Genomic DNA, 15,847 nt, shown 5'->3' with positions numbered 1-15,847 from the left:
ATGAACTCTTACTGTTCAGATCAGTTCAGTCACTCAGTCGTGTCCGAATCTTTGTGACACCATGGACTGTAGCACTCCAGGCCTCCCTGTCCATCACCAACTCCTGGAGCCTACTCAAACTCATGTCCATCGAGTTGGTGATGCCATCCAACCGTCTCAGACACTGTCATCCCCTTCTCTTCCCGCCTTCATATTTCCAAGCATCAGGGTCTTTTCCAGTGAGTTAGTCCTTCACATCAGGTGGCCAAAATTGGAGTTTCAGTTTCAGCATCAGTCTTTCCAATGAATATTCAGGACTGATTCCTTTAGGATTGACTAGTTTGATCTCCTTGCAGTCTAAGGGACTCTCAAGAGTCTTCTCCAACACCACAGTTCAAAAGTATTAATTCTTCGGTGTTCAGCTTTCTTTATAGTCTAACTCTCACATCCATACATGACTACAGGAAAAACCATAGCTTTGACTAGATGGACTTTTGTTGGCAAAGTAACGTCTCTGCTTTTTAATATGCTGTCTAGGCTGGTCATAGCTTTTCTTCCAAGGAGCAAGCGTCTTTTAATTTCATGGCTGCAGTCACCAAGTGCAGTGATTTAGTAGCCCCCCAAAATAAAGTCTGTCACTGTTTCCATTGTATCGCCATCTATTTGCCATAAAGTGATGGGACCAGATGCCATGATCTTTGTTTTCTGAATGTTGAGTTTTAAGTCAACTTTTTCACTCTCCTCTTTCACTTTCATTAAGAAGCTCTTTAGTTCCTCTTTGCTTTCTGCCATAAGGGTGGTGTCATCTGTGTATCTTTGGTTACTGATACTTCTCCCAGCAATCTTGATTCCAGTGCTTCATTTAGCCTGGCATTTCACATGATGTACTCTGCATATAAGTTAAATAAGCAGAGTGATAATATACAGCCTTGATGTATTCCTTTCCTGATTTGGAATCAGACTGTTGTTCCATGTTCAGTTCTAACTGTTGTTTTTTGACCTGCCTACAGATTTCTCAGGAGCCAGGTCAGGTGGTCAGTTATTCCCATCTCTTTCAGAATTTTCCAAAGTTTGTTGTGATCCACACAGTCAAAGGCTTTGGCATGGTCAATAAAGCAGAAATAGATGTTTTTCTGGAACTCTCTTGCTTTTTCAATGATCCAACGGATGTTGGCAATTTGATTGATCTCTGGTTCCTCTGCCTTTTCTAAATCCAGCTTGAACATCTGGAAGTTCAAGGTTCACGTACTGTTGAAGCCTGGCTTGAAGAATTTTGAGCATTACTTTGGTAGTGTGTGAGATGAGCACAATTGTGCAGCAGTTTGAACAATTTTTGGCATTACCTTTCTTTGGGATTGGAATGAAAACTGACCTTTTCCAGTCTTGTGGCCACTGCTGAGTTTTCCAAATTTGCTGGCATATTGAGTGTAGCACTTTAACGGCATCATCTTTTAGGATTTGAAATAGCTCAACTGGAATTGCATCACCTCCACTAGCTTTGTTCATAGTGATGTTTCCTAAGGCCCACTTGACTTCACATTCCAGGATGTTTGGCTCTAGGTGAGTGATCACATCATCATGATTATCTGGGTCGTGAAGATCTTTTTTGTATAGTTCTGTATCTTCTTGCCACCTCTTCTTAATATCTTCTGCTTCTGTTAGGTCCATACCATTTCTGTCCTTTATTGAGCCCATCTTTGCATGAAATGTTCCCTTGGTATCTCTAATTTTCTTGAAGAGATCTCTAGTCTTTCCCATTCTGTTGTTTTCCTCTATTTCTTTGCACTGATCACAGAGCAAGGCTTTCTTATCTCTCCTTACTATTCTCTGGAACTCTGCATTCAAATGGGTATATCTTTCCTTTTCTCTTTTGCCTTTAGCTTCTCTCCTTTTCTCAGTTATTTGTAAGGCCTCCTCAATTAGCCATTTTGCCTTTTTGCATTTCTTTTTCTTAGGGATGGTCTTAATCACTGCCTCCTGTACAATGTCACGAACCTCTGATCATAGTTCTTTAGGCACTCTGTCTATCGGATCTAACAGCTTCAGTCTATTTATCACTTCCACTGTATAATTGTAAGGGATTGATTTAGGTCATACCTGAATGGTCTAGTGGTTTTCCCTACTTTCTTCAATTTAAGTCTGAATTTGTCAATAAGGAGTTCATGATCTGAGCCACAGTCAGCTCCCTGTCTTGTTTTTGCTGACTGTATAGAGCTTCTCCATCTTTGGCTGCAAAGAATATAATCAATATGATTTCAGTATTGACCACCTGGTGATGTCCATGTGTAGAGTCTTCTCTTGTGTTGTTGGAAGAGGGTGTTTGCCATGACCAGTGCATGCTCTTGGCAAAACTCTGTTAGCCTTTGCCCTGCTTCATTTTGTACTCCAAGGCCAAATTTGCCTATTACTCCAGGTATCTCTTGACTTCCTACTTTTGCATTCTAGTCCCCTATAATGAAAAGGACATCTTCTTTGGGTGTTAATTCTAGAAGGTCTTGAAGGTCTTCATAGAATCGTTCAAGTTAAGCTTCTTCAGCATTACTGGTTGGGGCAGAGGTTTGGATTTCTGTGATATTGAATGGTTTCCCTTGGAAACGAACAGAGATCATTCTGTTGTTTTTGAGAGTGGATCCAAGTACTGTATTTCAGACTCTTTCGTTGACAATGAGAGCTACTCCATTTCTTCTAAGGGATTCCTGCCCACAGTAGTAGATGTAATGGTCATCTGAGTTAAATTCACCTATTCCAATCCATTTTAGTTCACTGATTCCTAAAATGTAGATGTTCACTCTTGCCATCTCCTGTTTGACCACTTCCAATTTGCCTTGATTCATGGGCCTAACATTCCAGGTTCCTATGCAATATTTTTCTTTACAGCATCGGACTTTACTTCTATCGCCAGTCACATCCACAACTGGGTGTTGTTTTTGCTTTGGTTCTGTCTCTTCATTCTTTCTGGAGTTATTTTTCCACTGTTCTCCAGTAGCATACTGGGCATCTACTGACCTGGGGAGTTCATCCTTCAATATACTGTCTTTTTGCCTTTTCATACTGTTCATGGGGTTCTCAAGGCAAGAATACTGAAGTGGTTTGCCATTCCCTTCTCCAGTGGACAACGTTTTGTCAGAACTCTCCACCGTAACCCGTCTGTCTTGGGTGGCCCTACATAACATGGTTCTTAGTTTCATTGAGTTAGACAAGGCTGTAGTCCATGTGATCAGTTTGATTAGTTTTCTGTGATTGTGGTTTTCATTCTGTCTACCCTCTGATGGATAAGGATAAGAGGCTTATGGAAGCTTCCTGATGGGAGAGTCTGACTGAGAGGGAAACTGGGTCTTGTTCTGGTAGAGGCCATGCTCAGTAAATCTTTAATCCAATCAAACAAAGACACTGATCAGAAGTAGTATGTGTCTCCTGCAGCGTTAAATAGATTTGCAAAACAAATACAATGCTAAACTTTAAAGGTACATGAAGCCCTGAAAAATAGTTTCTCAACAGTGAGGTCCCTGCAGTGTTTTGTTATTATTCTAAATAAGTGCTTTTAAGACTGAGTTATGACTTATTTACAGAATTCTGACAATCTTCAAAATACTTTACTAAATACACCCATGATAAACTCTTTGAATTGTGCAAACTGATCTACAAGTAATCTTTTTTTTTAAAGTCAAATTAGAAGTGAAGTTAGATAAATCATGAAGAAATGCCAGAAAAAGATTTACAGGGAAAGAAATTTTATATCACAGGTTCCTAGACTAGGAATAATATTTGAGAGAAAAAAAGCCTGATGTTTTTCTCCAGAAAATATCCTCTTTTAAAAATACTAAAACTACTCAGGGATAAACCCATATTTTCATTCTGATAATACAGAAGAAACATATGAGACTTGGAAGTCACTTTTCTTTGGCTACTTGAAACCTTCTAGTTAGTGCTTTTTCTGCTCTGCCCTGTTTGATAGGGAGAAAGGAAAGGAATTAATACATACTGAGTATATGCCATATGTCAAATAACTTTCTTGCAACTACAATTCCAATTTGTTCATAAACAAACTGTCTCTGTGCAAACTACAGTTTATCCCTACCTGCTGCTTGTCCGGTGGTTCTGTCATGGGTAGTTCTGCAAATGGGCCTAAAAGTGGTCTCCTATTTATTTACCTATTATGGCAATTTCAGGTTTGCAAAGCCTTTGTTGCTATTGCTGTTGTTGTCAACTTTATTCCAGGGAATCTAGCTTTCTCAATAAGCTTCTGAAAGATATTGTATATTAAAGTTTGATTATAAATTCACTTATAAGCCTACACATCTCTTCCATTAGCGAACAGAGTTGTAAAGTTTGAAGAAGACAGCTGTTTCAAGCTAATATACCTTGAGCTCTCAGAGTATATATCATTTCTAAAGCAGGCTTAGATTTTTTTTTAAATACAGATTTTTATCTAAGTAAAAGAATAATCATAAAAAGAAACTTACGTAGGATGAGTTTGCGCTTCTTTTGCTCTGAGTGAAGAAAACTACTAAGGTAGAAGACAACAGGTAGGAAGAGAATGAACACAGAAACAGCGATTACAGGCACTGTATCACTGCAAGGGACTGAACAGTTGAAAGTTCGACTCCAAAGTTTGCGAGTAATATTCATCTGAAACAATAACAAATACTGTTACTCTGTTTTTCATTTAATTTGTCTTCAAATTCATATAATTATTTTGTTAATAACAAGAACCCAGAATTTAGACTAAAAAATTATTAACAGTTGAGGACAATTTCTTTTTGTGGGGAAATAAGCTGGTTCACAATTAGTCACTGTATAAATTTATACCCATACAAAAATCTCATATTCAGAATTCATAATACTGTCCAAAGAATTTCAACCTTTCACAGACTTCAAACAGAATTTGCATCAATAGAAATATAGTTAGCCTGTGCTTCGTTCATTAAAAAATACTTAATAAGGGTAGCTATGTGAGGTGATAAATGTTAACCTGACTCTGGGAATTCCCTCACAGGGTACATCAAATCATCATGTTGTACACTTTAAATATATAACAATTTTACTTGTCAAATATACCTCAATAAAACTGGGCGGGAAGTGTCACAAAAACAAAATATTTTTTTTCATATGTTATCTATGTAATCTCACTGAGCTTGTTGCAATATTTTTAGAATGGAAATAAAAATATCAACTTTATAAGGCATCTCTTTTTTTTTATAAGGCTTCTCTTCAAGAGATGGTATCTATGAAATGCTTAATCTCTTATCTAATATATTATGAAAGATTCATACTCACGGCAAGTAATTTTTTAAGTATGTAGCATCTAATGAGTCACAGAAACTTTATTAGGACAATGTGTGCATGTGTGCTAAGTCCCTTCAGTCATGTCAGACTCTCTGTGACGCTATAGACTGTGGCCCGCCAGCCTCCTCTGTCCGTGGGGACTCTCCAGGAAAGAATACTGGAGTGGGCTGCCATGCCCTGCTCCAGGGATCTTCCCAACCCAGGAACTGAACCAGTATCTATCCCATTCACTGGCAGCCGGGTTCTCTGCCACTAGTGCCACCTGCGAAGTTCCTATTAGACAATATTAACATCTTATTTAGCAGCATGCTTTAAATATACTTAGGGGCTACTGTACCTCGCATTCATTAAGCTCATGATTTCTGTCAAACAGGCTAAATGATATAAAGGAACTGTCCAATTTAATGTAGAAAACTGTTCCTGCCTCAATTTTGTTTAATTGAGTTTACAAATGGTACCTTATAAGTTTGTTGTAATTTTTGCTTATTGCAAGATGAATGTTCTAAAATAGGTTGGTCATGTTGATTTCTTCTGTAATCCAACTTATGTCATAGAACCAATATTCATTTTTCTTCTTTATTAAAATAATTAAAGACTATTATTCTTTTTTATTGGAAGATAAGTTTTCTTTTAAATTCTTTTAAAGAGAACATAAAAATTCTTTTAAAAATATAAAAATTCTTTTATATTCTTTTAAAAAGATATTTATTATTTACTTGGAACCTACTAGAAAGCCAAGTATTGACTATTCTAAACATCAGGAACAGCAGTAATGAACAAAAATCCCCATGGTACATCCATCTTAAGTGCTTTTTACCATTCTAAATATTACTGATCCACTATGTTCATCTCAAGCTGCTATAATTCACACTCATCATTCTCAAACATTACGTTTACCAATTTTGACCACAAATTATCTGCTTTTTGCCAATAATTTTTCAATTTCTTCTAACACTTCAATAATCAGGCATCACATTCCCATAAAAAGGCATGATCGCCATCTAGTGGTACCCCATGTAAAGGCAGGCTATTCAATGGAGAAGAGTTTTTGTTGACCATTCTTTCAACCCATACATGTTACTAAGGACCTGCTATTTGCCAGGCGCTATTCTAGAAAACTGAACAGTGAACAAAAAAGGACATGAAGTCCTTGTCCTCCTGAGGCTTATATTTTTTAGTCAGGAGAGAAAGACTACAAATAAGGAAACAAAACTTTTCAGATGGTAGTAGATACAAAGAAATAAAGCAAGAGGATAGGAAGTAATTGAGGAATGGCTTCAGAAACATAGTAACAACAAACCTACAGACTTCCTGAATTAGTAACAAGTGCACAAACAAACTAAAATGCAAACATTTAACAATACCCATACCTCTGAAAATGACACTCATCATCAAATTTAAAAAACAAAAAGTATAAATGAAGTATAATTGATTAAAATATTAAATCACTATGTTGTATACTTGAAACTAATATAATATTGTAAATCAACTATAATAAAAAGAACCAAATATACTACATTATCAACTTGCTGATGAAGTATCTGATTAATTTCCATTTTAGCTTTACATATCAGGATATTCTAAAACTTTACTTAGCGACTAGTTATTTCTGGTTGAAGACAGCATATGCAGATTCTAATAATAACACTGAAAAACATACATTGTTTCACAAGCAAAGTACTTACTGCATCCTCCACGTCAATGCATAAATGTGTTCCAAATTCAGCCTTACTTTCACGTTCATTTATTTTTTGCATTTCACTGTACAGACTACTCAGAGTTTTATATGCTTCACGACAGTTTTTGCATACTTCTGAATAATTTCTTAACTGAAGACTGTGTGTGCTCCCCTAAAATGTCAAAGGCACATGTGATACACGTTATGCATGTAATACACACACTAAACATTGAGTTTGAATTAAATTTCCTAGAAGAAAATAGAGTACATTAAAGTGCTGAGCTGTGATGTGGGGAAGGTTGCTAAACCACCGTGAGCCTTGGTTTTATCACCTATAAAGTAGGGATACCCTTACCTGTATTATAGTTCCCAAGGAATAAAGACTGATGTATAACACATAGCAAAATATTTGGCACTTTCTAGTTGCCCCTGAATTTTGAAAATGACAGCACTAGTCACTGTTAACTGAGAACAACACTACCTCATACACCAAATTAATGATACCTATATACCAAAAATTTCCTAAGTTATCTTGTCATTTATACATCTGCCCTTATCTATCCTACTTTCACCAAATAAAGTATGTTCCTGCCTGTACTGAACTTGAACACTGAAGTCTACCTTATTGAGACAAAGAGGACTTTATTAAAATCCCCAGCCCTCTTTACCCCAAGGCTTATAATCCAGGCCTTTCTGGCCAACAAAAAGGGACTAATACCAATGGGTTGTATAACCTGAAATGAAGATAATGAGTATAAGACATAAAGTTAGTGGATCTTAATCTTTTCCACTTCTAGTACTAACACTTATTATTTCAAGAACAAGTTTGCTAAACAGTTCACACTTTTGTTTTCTATTCCATTTATTCTTTACCTTGGAGCCTGAAGAAATAACATTAACTGACTGCTGGAATGAAAGAGAAAAGAAAAAAATTAAAGAAATCAAGCTGATGGAGCCTCTACAACATTACCCTCACCATCTGACAGAGAAACTCAGTCTCTGTTCAGTTCTGCCACAAGAAATAGCCCATCACCTGTTTTTTATAGAACAAACATACATTTAGCTAAATATGTTCAATCAAAAATTGAGCTCAATGCCTTGACAGAGGAGTATAATTTTGTCATTTATATTAAAACTTAAAATGTACATATCCTTTGACATTGCAGTTTCACTTCTAGGAATTTACCAGACAGATAAACATGGACAATACCACCAGCCCTGCCAAGGGCAAGTAGAACCACAACTGACCCCAAAGCCAGCGTGCCCTCCCCTCTGAGGACCTTGTGGCTGTCATGTCCATCTGTCCATGGGTCTTTCTTTGCTCTGAGTAACTCCAAAAGGGGGAACTGCAGCTTATCTGAGCTTGAGTGCTGGGCAGAGGCAGCTGACCACAAGCCAGTCAGGCAGTCCTCCAAAGAAACAGGGGAAGAGGACAGTTTGGACCTCGGAAAGACACATGGGGCCAGGACAGCAGACAGCTGGAGACCTCTGGCTCCAGCCAGTCTGGGGGTCAAGGGCAAAATCTGCATGCAGGTCAAGGAACAACAGTTAGAACTGGACATGGAAATTGGCTCCAAATTGGGAAAGGAGTACGTCAAGGCTGTATATTGTCATCCTGCTTACTTAACCTACATGCAGAGTACATCATGTGAAATGCCGGGCTGGATGAAGCACAAAGCTGCAATTAAGATTGCCAGGAGAAATATCAAGAACCTCAGATACGTAGATGACACCACCCTTATGGCAGAAAGCAAAGAGGAACTAAAGAGCCTCTTGATGAAAGTGAAAAAGCTGACTTAAAACTCAACATTCAAAAAATGAAGACCATGGCATCTGGTCCCATTATTTCATGGCAAATAGATGGGAAACAAAGGCAACAGTATGAGACTTTATTTTTGGGGGCTCCAAAATCACTGCAGATGGTGACTGCAGCCATGAAATTAAAGGACGCTTCCTCCTTGGAAGAAAAGCTATGACCAACCTAGACAGCATATTAAAAAGCAGAGACATTACTCTGCCAACAAAGGTCCATCTAGTTAAGGCTATGGTTTTTCCAGTTGTCATGTATGGATATGAGAGTTGGACTATAAAGAAAGCTGAGCACCAAAGAATTAATGTTTTTGAACTATGGTATTGGAGAAGACTCTTGAGAGTCCCTTGGACTGCAAGGAGATCCAACCAGTTCATCCTAAAGGAAATCAGTCCTGAATATTCATTGGAAGGACTGATGCTGAAGCTGAAAGTCCAAAACTCTGGCCACCTGATGGGAAGAAGTAACTCATTGGAAAAGACGTGATGCTGGGAAAGATTGAAGGCAGGAGAAGGGGACAACAGAGAATGAGATGGTTGGATGGCATCACTGACTCGATGGACATGAGTCTGAGCAAGCTCCAGGAGTTGGTGATGGACACGGAGGCCTGGCATGCTGCTGTCCATGGGGTTGCAAAGAGTCAGACATGCCTGAGTGACTGAACTAAACTGAACTGACACCCCAAAAGGACTGTCCTTGTTTGTAACAGTAAAATACTGAACCAAACAAGAATCTCCATCAATATAAAGACTGACTGACTAAATGGTGGCATGTGTGTGCTGCTGTATTTAGTCACTCAGTCATGTCTAATTCTTTGCGACCCCATGGACTGTTGTCTGCCAGGCTCCTCTGTCCATGAGATTCTCCAGGCAAGAATACTGGAGTGGGTTGCATGCCCTCTTTCAGGGGATCTTCCCAATCCAAATGGTGGCACAGCCAAACAATAAAAAAGCCCTGTGATGTTTGAAACAAATGAGGAAGCAGGATTCTGGGAAGATGATGACATCAGCATGTGCCTGTCTCCTGATTTGTTTTCTGAAGAGACTCAAGAACAGACAGTAAACCCAGGCCCCTGAAGAGCACTGTAAATTATACAGGCATGCCACGCCCATCTCCTCATGGGAAGGCTGTGCAACAGCTATCACACCATTCCCAGGGAAACTAGCTGGCACCACAGTCTTGCATCTAGAGATGCAAGGGGCCGGCAAAACAGCCCCACCATGCCTGCAAGGCCATCCACAACAAGCAGTCTCCACACCCATCAAGACAGTCCAGCCTCCCAGAAAAGCTACCTGTAAACACATACTGACATAAGATGTATCTGGTCTGGAACTTAAACCCACATCCCTGCCTCATCGTTGAGCCAGAAGCCTCCGCCACAGCCAATACCATCAATTTCACTGCTACTACCTATCTCTTTAGCTACTTCCCCTCCCCTCTGTAACACACACAAACACACATGCACACGCACAGACACAGCCCATATAAACTGGCGTTGCCCATACACACACACACCCTATAAAACACTGGCGTTGCCCAGAACTCAGGCCACTTTATCACCTCTACCTACACTCACATCCAAGTCTCCAGGCTTGATGCTATCTGTAACCTGATGACTCAAATCTATAGCTCCAGCTCATACCTCTCCCTGAGAATAAATAAACCAATCAACCATTCAATTTAAGGAATGAGAAAAATGACAAAACCAAAGGAATATAGGAGGAATTAATCAGTGCAAAAGCATAAATTAACACATTATGAAAAATAAAGCAGAAACTGATAAAGACAATTGTGGGTTTTCAGAAAGATCAATACAAACGTACCTTCAACAAGCCTAAATAAAATTCAAGGGAAAAAAGGTCTCATAAGTACAGCATTTAAAGTATGAAAGGAAATGTAGCTACATATATGATAGAAATTTTAAGGAGTAACCATTTACTAAATGGAATGCATTATCCTGGAATGAATCCTGAAACAGAAAAAGGATATTAGTAGGAAAACTGGTGAAATCAGAATGAAGTCTGGTAGTTAAGAGTTATGTACCAATGTTCATTTCTTATTTATGACTAATGCACCATGGTAATATAAGATGAACATTAGAAGAAACTGGGTCAAGGGTATACAGGAATTCTCTGTATTACCTTTGTAACTTTTCTGTAAATCTAAAATCATCCCAAAATAAAATATTTAAAAATAGCCAGTCAAAATCTGTAGTGGGGGAAGAAAAGATACAATTCCCAAGGGCACCAAACACTACATAGTAATACCTTGAAATAGGGACTTTTCCAGTGGTCCAGTGGTTGGGAGTCTGCCTTGCAATGTTGGGGATGCAGGTTTGACCCCTGACCAGGGAGCCAGGATGCCACAGCACAGAACTACTAAGCCTGTGCTCCACAACCACTGAGTCTTCGTGCTCTGGAGCCAGCACCCACAACTAGAGGGCCCGTGTGCCACAGCGAAAGAGCCGGCATGACACAACGAAGACACGCCACAGCCAAGTAAGTATTTCTTAAAAACCACCTTGAAGTAAAGTTAAGAAGCATTATAAGGCCTATATGAAATTTAAATAAATAAATAAAACTGTGCTAGAGAACATTAAAAAATAAAGAATAGTGGTGGCTGCCAGGGGCTGGAGAAGGAGGAAATGGGGAGTTATTGCTTAATATGTAGAGTTTCAGTTTGAGAAGATGAAAACACTCTGGAAATGGATGGTGGTGGAGTTGTACAACAATGTGAGTGTACTTTAATGCCAACTAATTTTACACTTAAAAACTGTAATGTGGTAAATTTTGTATTGTTTATTTTATTTCGATTAAAAATGAGTGAATATACTGTACTCCTAGATAGGAAAGATCAATATCATAACATGTCAATGTTTTCCAAATGATAACTCTAAAATGTAATACAACTCTAATAAAATATCAAAATGATTGATTTTTTTTTAAACTTGGTTCTAAAATTGGTTTCATGGATTTATTTAGTAAGTCCTGTTTTGACAGTCAAGAAGCCATCAGAATAAAAAGTTGGAGCTGAGGCTCACGTGTGTGTGCTCAATCACTAAGTCGTGTCCAGCTCTTTATGACCTCATGGATGTAGCCCACTAGGCTCCTCTGTCCATGGAATTTCCTAGGTAAGAATACTGAAGTGGGTTGCCATTTCCTTCTCCATCCAGGGCATCTTCCCGACCCAGGGATCGAACCCTCATCTCCTGCACTGGCAGGCGGATTCTCTACCATTGAGCCACCAGGGAAGCCCCTAAGCCTCACATCTTACACCAAAATAAATTTCAAATACATAAATGATGCTTAAATATATAAAACAAAAGCCTGAAGATCCTAGAAGAAATCATAGGAGAAAATTTTTAAATAATCTGAAAGTGGGAAAAGGCCTTCTAGTGTGACATAAAATCCTTAACTCATTAATTTTGATAAATCTAATGACATGAAAATTTAAATTTTCTTCACAACAAAAAGAGAAGCATGATAAAAAGACAAACAACAAACCAGGATAAAAATATTTACAACCAAAATCCCAAGAAAAATGCCAGCTTCCCTAAAGTACATGTATCAGAACTAGTGTTGTTTGGTTTCTAAAACCAAAGAGCTCCCAAATAGGTTTGGTAAATGCTGTGTACAATAATTACCATTTGAAGTTTTACATAAGGTACATTTGTCCACTGAAGCTCTGTAGTCCTGTAGTAAAGCATTTCTCACCTTTATTAACACTAAACCTTTTTTTATGGACTATCTATTAAATGCTTGCAGAACGTATTTTGGGAAACATTTATCTACTATATGTTCATCTAATAAATGTTTTTTACTATACTCAGGGAAATTCATAATTCTGTTATCACATTTATTAAAGAGAAAATCATACATACCTATATCTTAAACATGTTTATACCTATTTGTGTGGATTACTTATTTGATTAAAAGCAAGTTTCAAAACTAGGACTTCACCAGAATTCCAGTTTCTCCCTTCACCACCACCAGGAAAGCTCTAATACTAACATTCAAAGGTCAGAGGTGGAGAAAACAAAACCCAATAACTTGGTTTCTTAAAGGCTATCATTTTATATTATAATTCAAAACTCAAAGTTACGTTGCTAAACAGAGTCTTTTAAAGTAGGTAAAATATATTTAAGCAAACATTGAGGCAGAGAATAAGCTTCTTATAGACAATCATACTGAACTGCAAAATACATTATTGCATAAACAAAGTCAAAGTAAATTATTGTCAGACAGAACAACATTGTGTTTCAATTAAACAATCACATGCTTCAGTTAATATGTTCATACTCATTAACTCATTGGATCCTGACTACAAAATACTGGAAGGTAGTCAGCATAGATCTTACTATTCCCACCTTACAAATTAAAAGATTGAAGTTTTGTTGATTTGCCCAAGAGCTAGTAATAGAAGGATTTAGCAGAAATCCAGGGTCTACCTCTACATTGTATGTGTGATAAGTATCAACAAGTAATGCTGTAAAAACTGGAATTATTTATTATTCATTTGGACAAAACAGCATTTTAATTTCAAGTATTATATATAGAAATACCTGAAGGTTATTCTCAAAGCAGGTCAAGGTGTGATTAAATTGGTTGAGGAAGTATACTGTGCTATTTGATAATTCTTCACTTTTGTTCGTTAAACAATCTGTCAAGAAACCAAAAAAGCATATTGATATAACTCAAGCAGTAATTATATATAGTCATTTATCTCTTAAGCTGTTACCTTCCATTTCGCACTGTTGTAAACCTCTGTTCAAACAAGCATGAGGATGTCACATGTTAAGAGAATTTTCCAAATACATGAAACTTACCCCTTTTAGTTTCCGAAATATTTTTGTTAACATCATAACCATTTTCATGAAAATCTTAATCACATACTTTCCTCTCTTTGCAAAAACAATATATCAAATAAAATTGAAATTGATGTTTGACAGTACAAAGTCTTAATCATGAATATCAGTTATCAAATGCTGCCTTAATAGGAGTACTTCATGCATAAGACCATTTATCTGCATTAATTTCAGCTACATGTATTTGCTTTTTGATCCTTTTCTGTGTTAAATTTAGTAGTTCTGGGTCTCTTCCATCTCCACTAGTAGGTCAGTTATTGCATCAAAGAGGGTAATTTTTAAAAATCTGCTCTTTCTAATCTATTGTGAGTTGGGAGACCAGAGAAACAAGCTGGTGATAATTTTGCATAAAATACTGATATAGGGACTTACAAGTAACATCTGGAAATAAATACAATTGTTTCATATCTTTCTAAAAATCTCACATAAATGATATTCCTCTGCAACTTGCTACTCTTAGTATTAGCTCAAATTAAGTCCTTTGAATTATTTTATATGCATGAACACAGCACAATGTATTTATCTATTTCCCCTCCTTGGATGAGCCTATCCCTTATCCTCAGTTTGTGCTCTTATTCCTTATCCTCTTGCTGTGCTCTCAGATTACTCTCTGGGATCTAGGTTCAAGAGCCTGGCATCACATCCCAGAACTCATGGTCAGCCATTTCAATCTCTCTCCTAGAATCCTTGTCCTCTTTACGTTCCACATAACCACAAGTATTAATATTTTAAGCCTTCATTATCTTCCCAGGTGGCACAATGTTAAAGAATCTGCCTACCAATACAGAAGCCTGAGTTGGGAAGATCCCCTGGAGTAGGAAATGACAACCCACTGCAGTATTCTTGCCTGGAAAATTCCATGGACAGAGGAGCCGGTGGGCTACAGTCCACAGGGTCACAAAGAGTCAGACACAACTGAGTGACTGAGCACACACACACAACTTTTCTCTATTCCCAACTGTAGTTGTAGAACACTGCTATAGAAAATTTTGAAGTTATAATGAGGGGACTCAATTCAAACTAATGTCAGAGTCACAAAACAATCCTTGTAGATGCCCTGCCAATTATTCCACAAGAGATATTAAAATATTTTCTATTCTCTAGTACTCAACCATACTCTTGTTCCTCTTAAATTCAACTGACAGCTGTACATTATACCCACTCAGGACCATCTATTATTATCTTTCAACTGGGAGGAGAGAGACAGGATAGAAGGCTGTTGCAACTATCCAGGAGAAAGGTGGCAATGCAAACAAAAAGAAATCAATGGATGAGAGACAGACTGAATAAGTAGTGAAGAGTACCAGAATATGCCAACTCAAAATATGCCTTTTTGGCATATGGATTATCCTGAGCTAAAGGACTTTAAGAACCGATAGATTCAGGAAAAACTATAAACAGGGTTCAAGTTTTTATTTTGTAAATAAATTTACACTTGTAAAGATGTGTAAAAATTGTAAAAATTGGTAAAATTTTGTAAAAAAAAAAAATTTTGTAAAAACTTGTAAAAATTCCATTTGTAAAGATGTCTTCCTCTCCAGAGAAAGGAGAACTCATAACTAACTCTTCCCAATGGAGAAGGCTCTAACTTAAATCTACATAACACATCTTACTAAGCAATCCTGTTTACCATACTTTACTGGTCACTTCCCCATAACTTGCCTCCTACATCCAGAAGGCCAAAATTCCTTTCCTCTGATCAGGTTAAGACGGTATATAAACCCACATTCTAACCATCCCTTTGAGTTCCTCATCATTGGGTGCTCCCACGTGTATACGTGCAATGCACATGTTAATAAACTTCTGTTTGTTTTTTGTTGTTACTCCATCTTTGGCCAGTCTAATTAGAGAGTTCCAATTACAGAACCTAAAATGGGTAAAGGAAAAAAAATTTTTTTCCTCCACTAGAGCAGACATTAGGATAAGACTCACCATGCAATGTATTCACTATTATAAACAACAATCACTACAATGAAAGCTAATGTTAACTGAATAGTTGCTATGTTCCAAGTGCCATGCCTGTACTTTAAACACATTCACTTAATTCTTACAACAATCTTACAAGGAAAGGTGGTGATGGTGGTTTAGTTGCCAAGTCACGTCCAACTCTTGCAACTCCACAGACTATAGCCCGCCAGGCTCCTCTGTCCTTGGGATTTCTCAGGCAAGAGCACTGTAGTGGGTTGCCATTTCCTTTTCCAGAGAACGTTCCCGAGCCAGGGATGGAACT

The 15,847-nt window shown here is 37.6% G+C and overlaps 1 protein-coding gene across 1 annotated transcript in view; it reads right to left on the bottom strand.

Moving 5' to 3' along the window:
* Positions 1-15,847, bottom strand: part of OSTM1 (osteoclastogenesis associated transmembrane protein 1) — a 42,396-nt gene that overhangs the window by 4,835 nt on the left and 21,714 nt on the right. Inside the window, exons 3-5 of the mRNA XM_043890259.1 lie at positions 13,315-13,412; positions 6,951-7,115; positions 4,443-4,608 (exon numbers count right to left, since the gene is read on the bottom strand). Of these exons, the coding sequence (XP_043746194.1) occupies positions 4,443-4,608; positions 6,951-7,115; positions 13,315-13,412 (429 nt within the window). The remainder of the gene's footprint in view (positions 1-4,442; positions 4,609-6,950; positions 7,116-13,314; positions 13,413-15,847) is intronic.

Source organism: Cervus elaphus, chromosome 28 (assembly GCF_910594005.1).
Source record: "Cervus elaphus chromosome 28, mCerEla1.1, whole genome shotgun sequence".
Lineage (NCBI taxonomy): Eukaryota > Metazoa > Chordata > Mammalia > Artiodactyla > Cervidae > Cervus > Cervus elaphus.
This window is presented reverse-complemented; position numbering and strand designations above follow the sequence as displayed.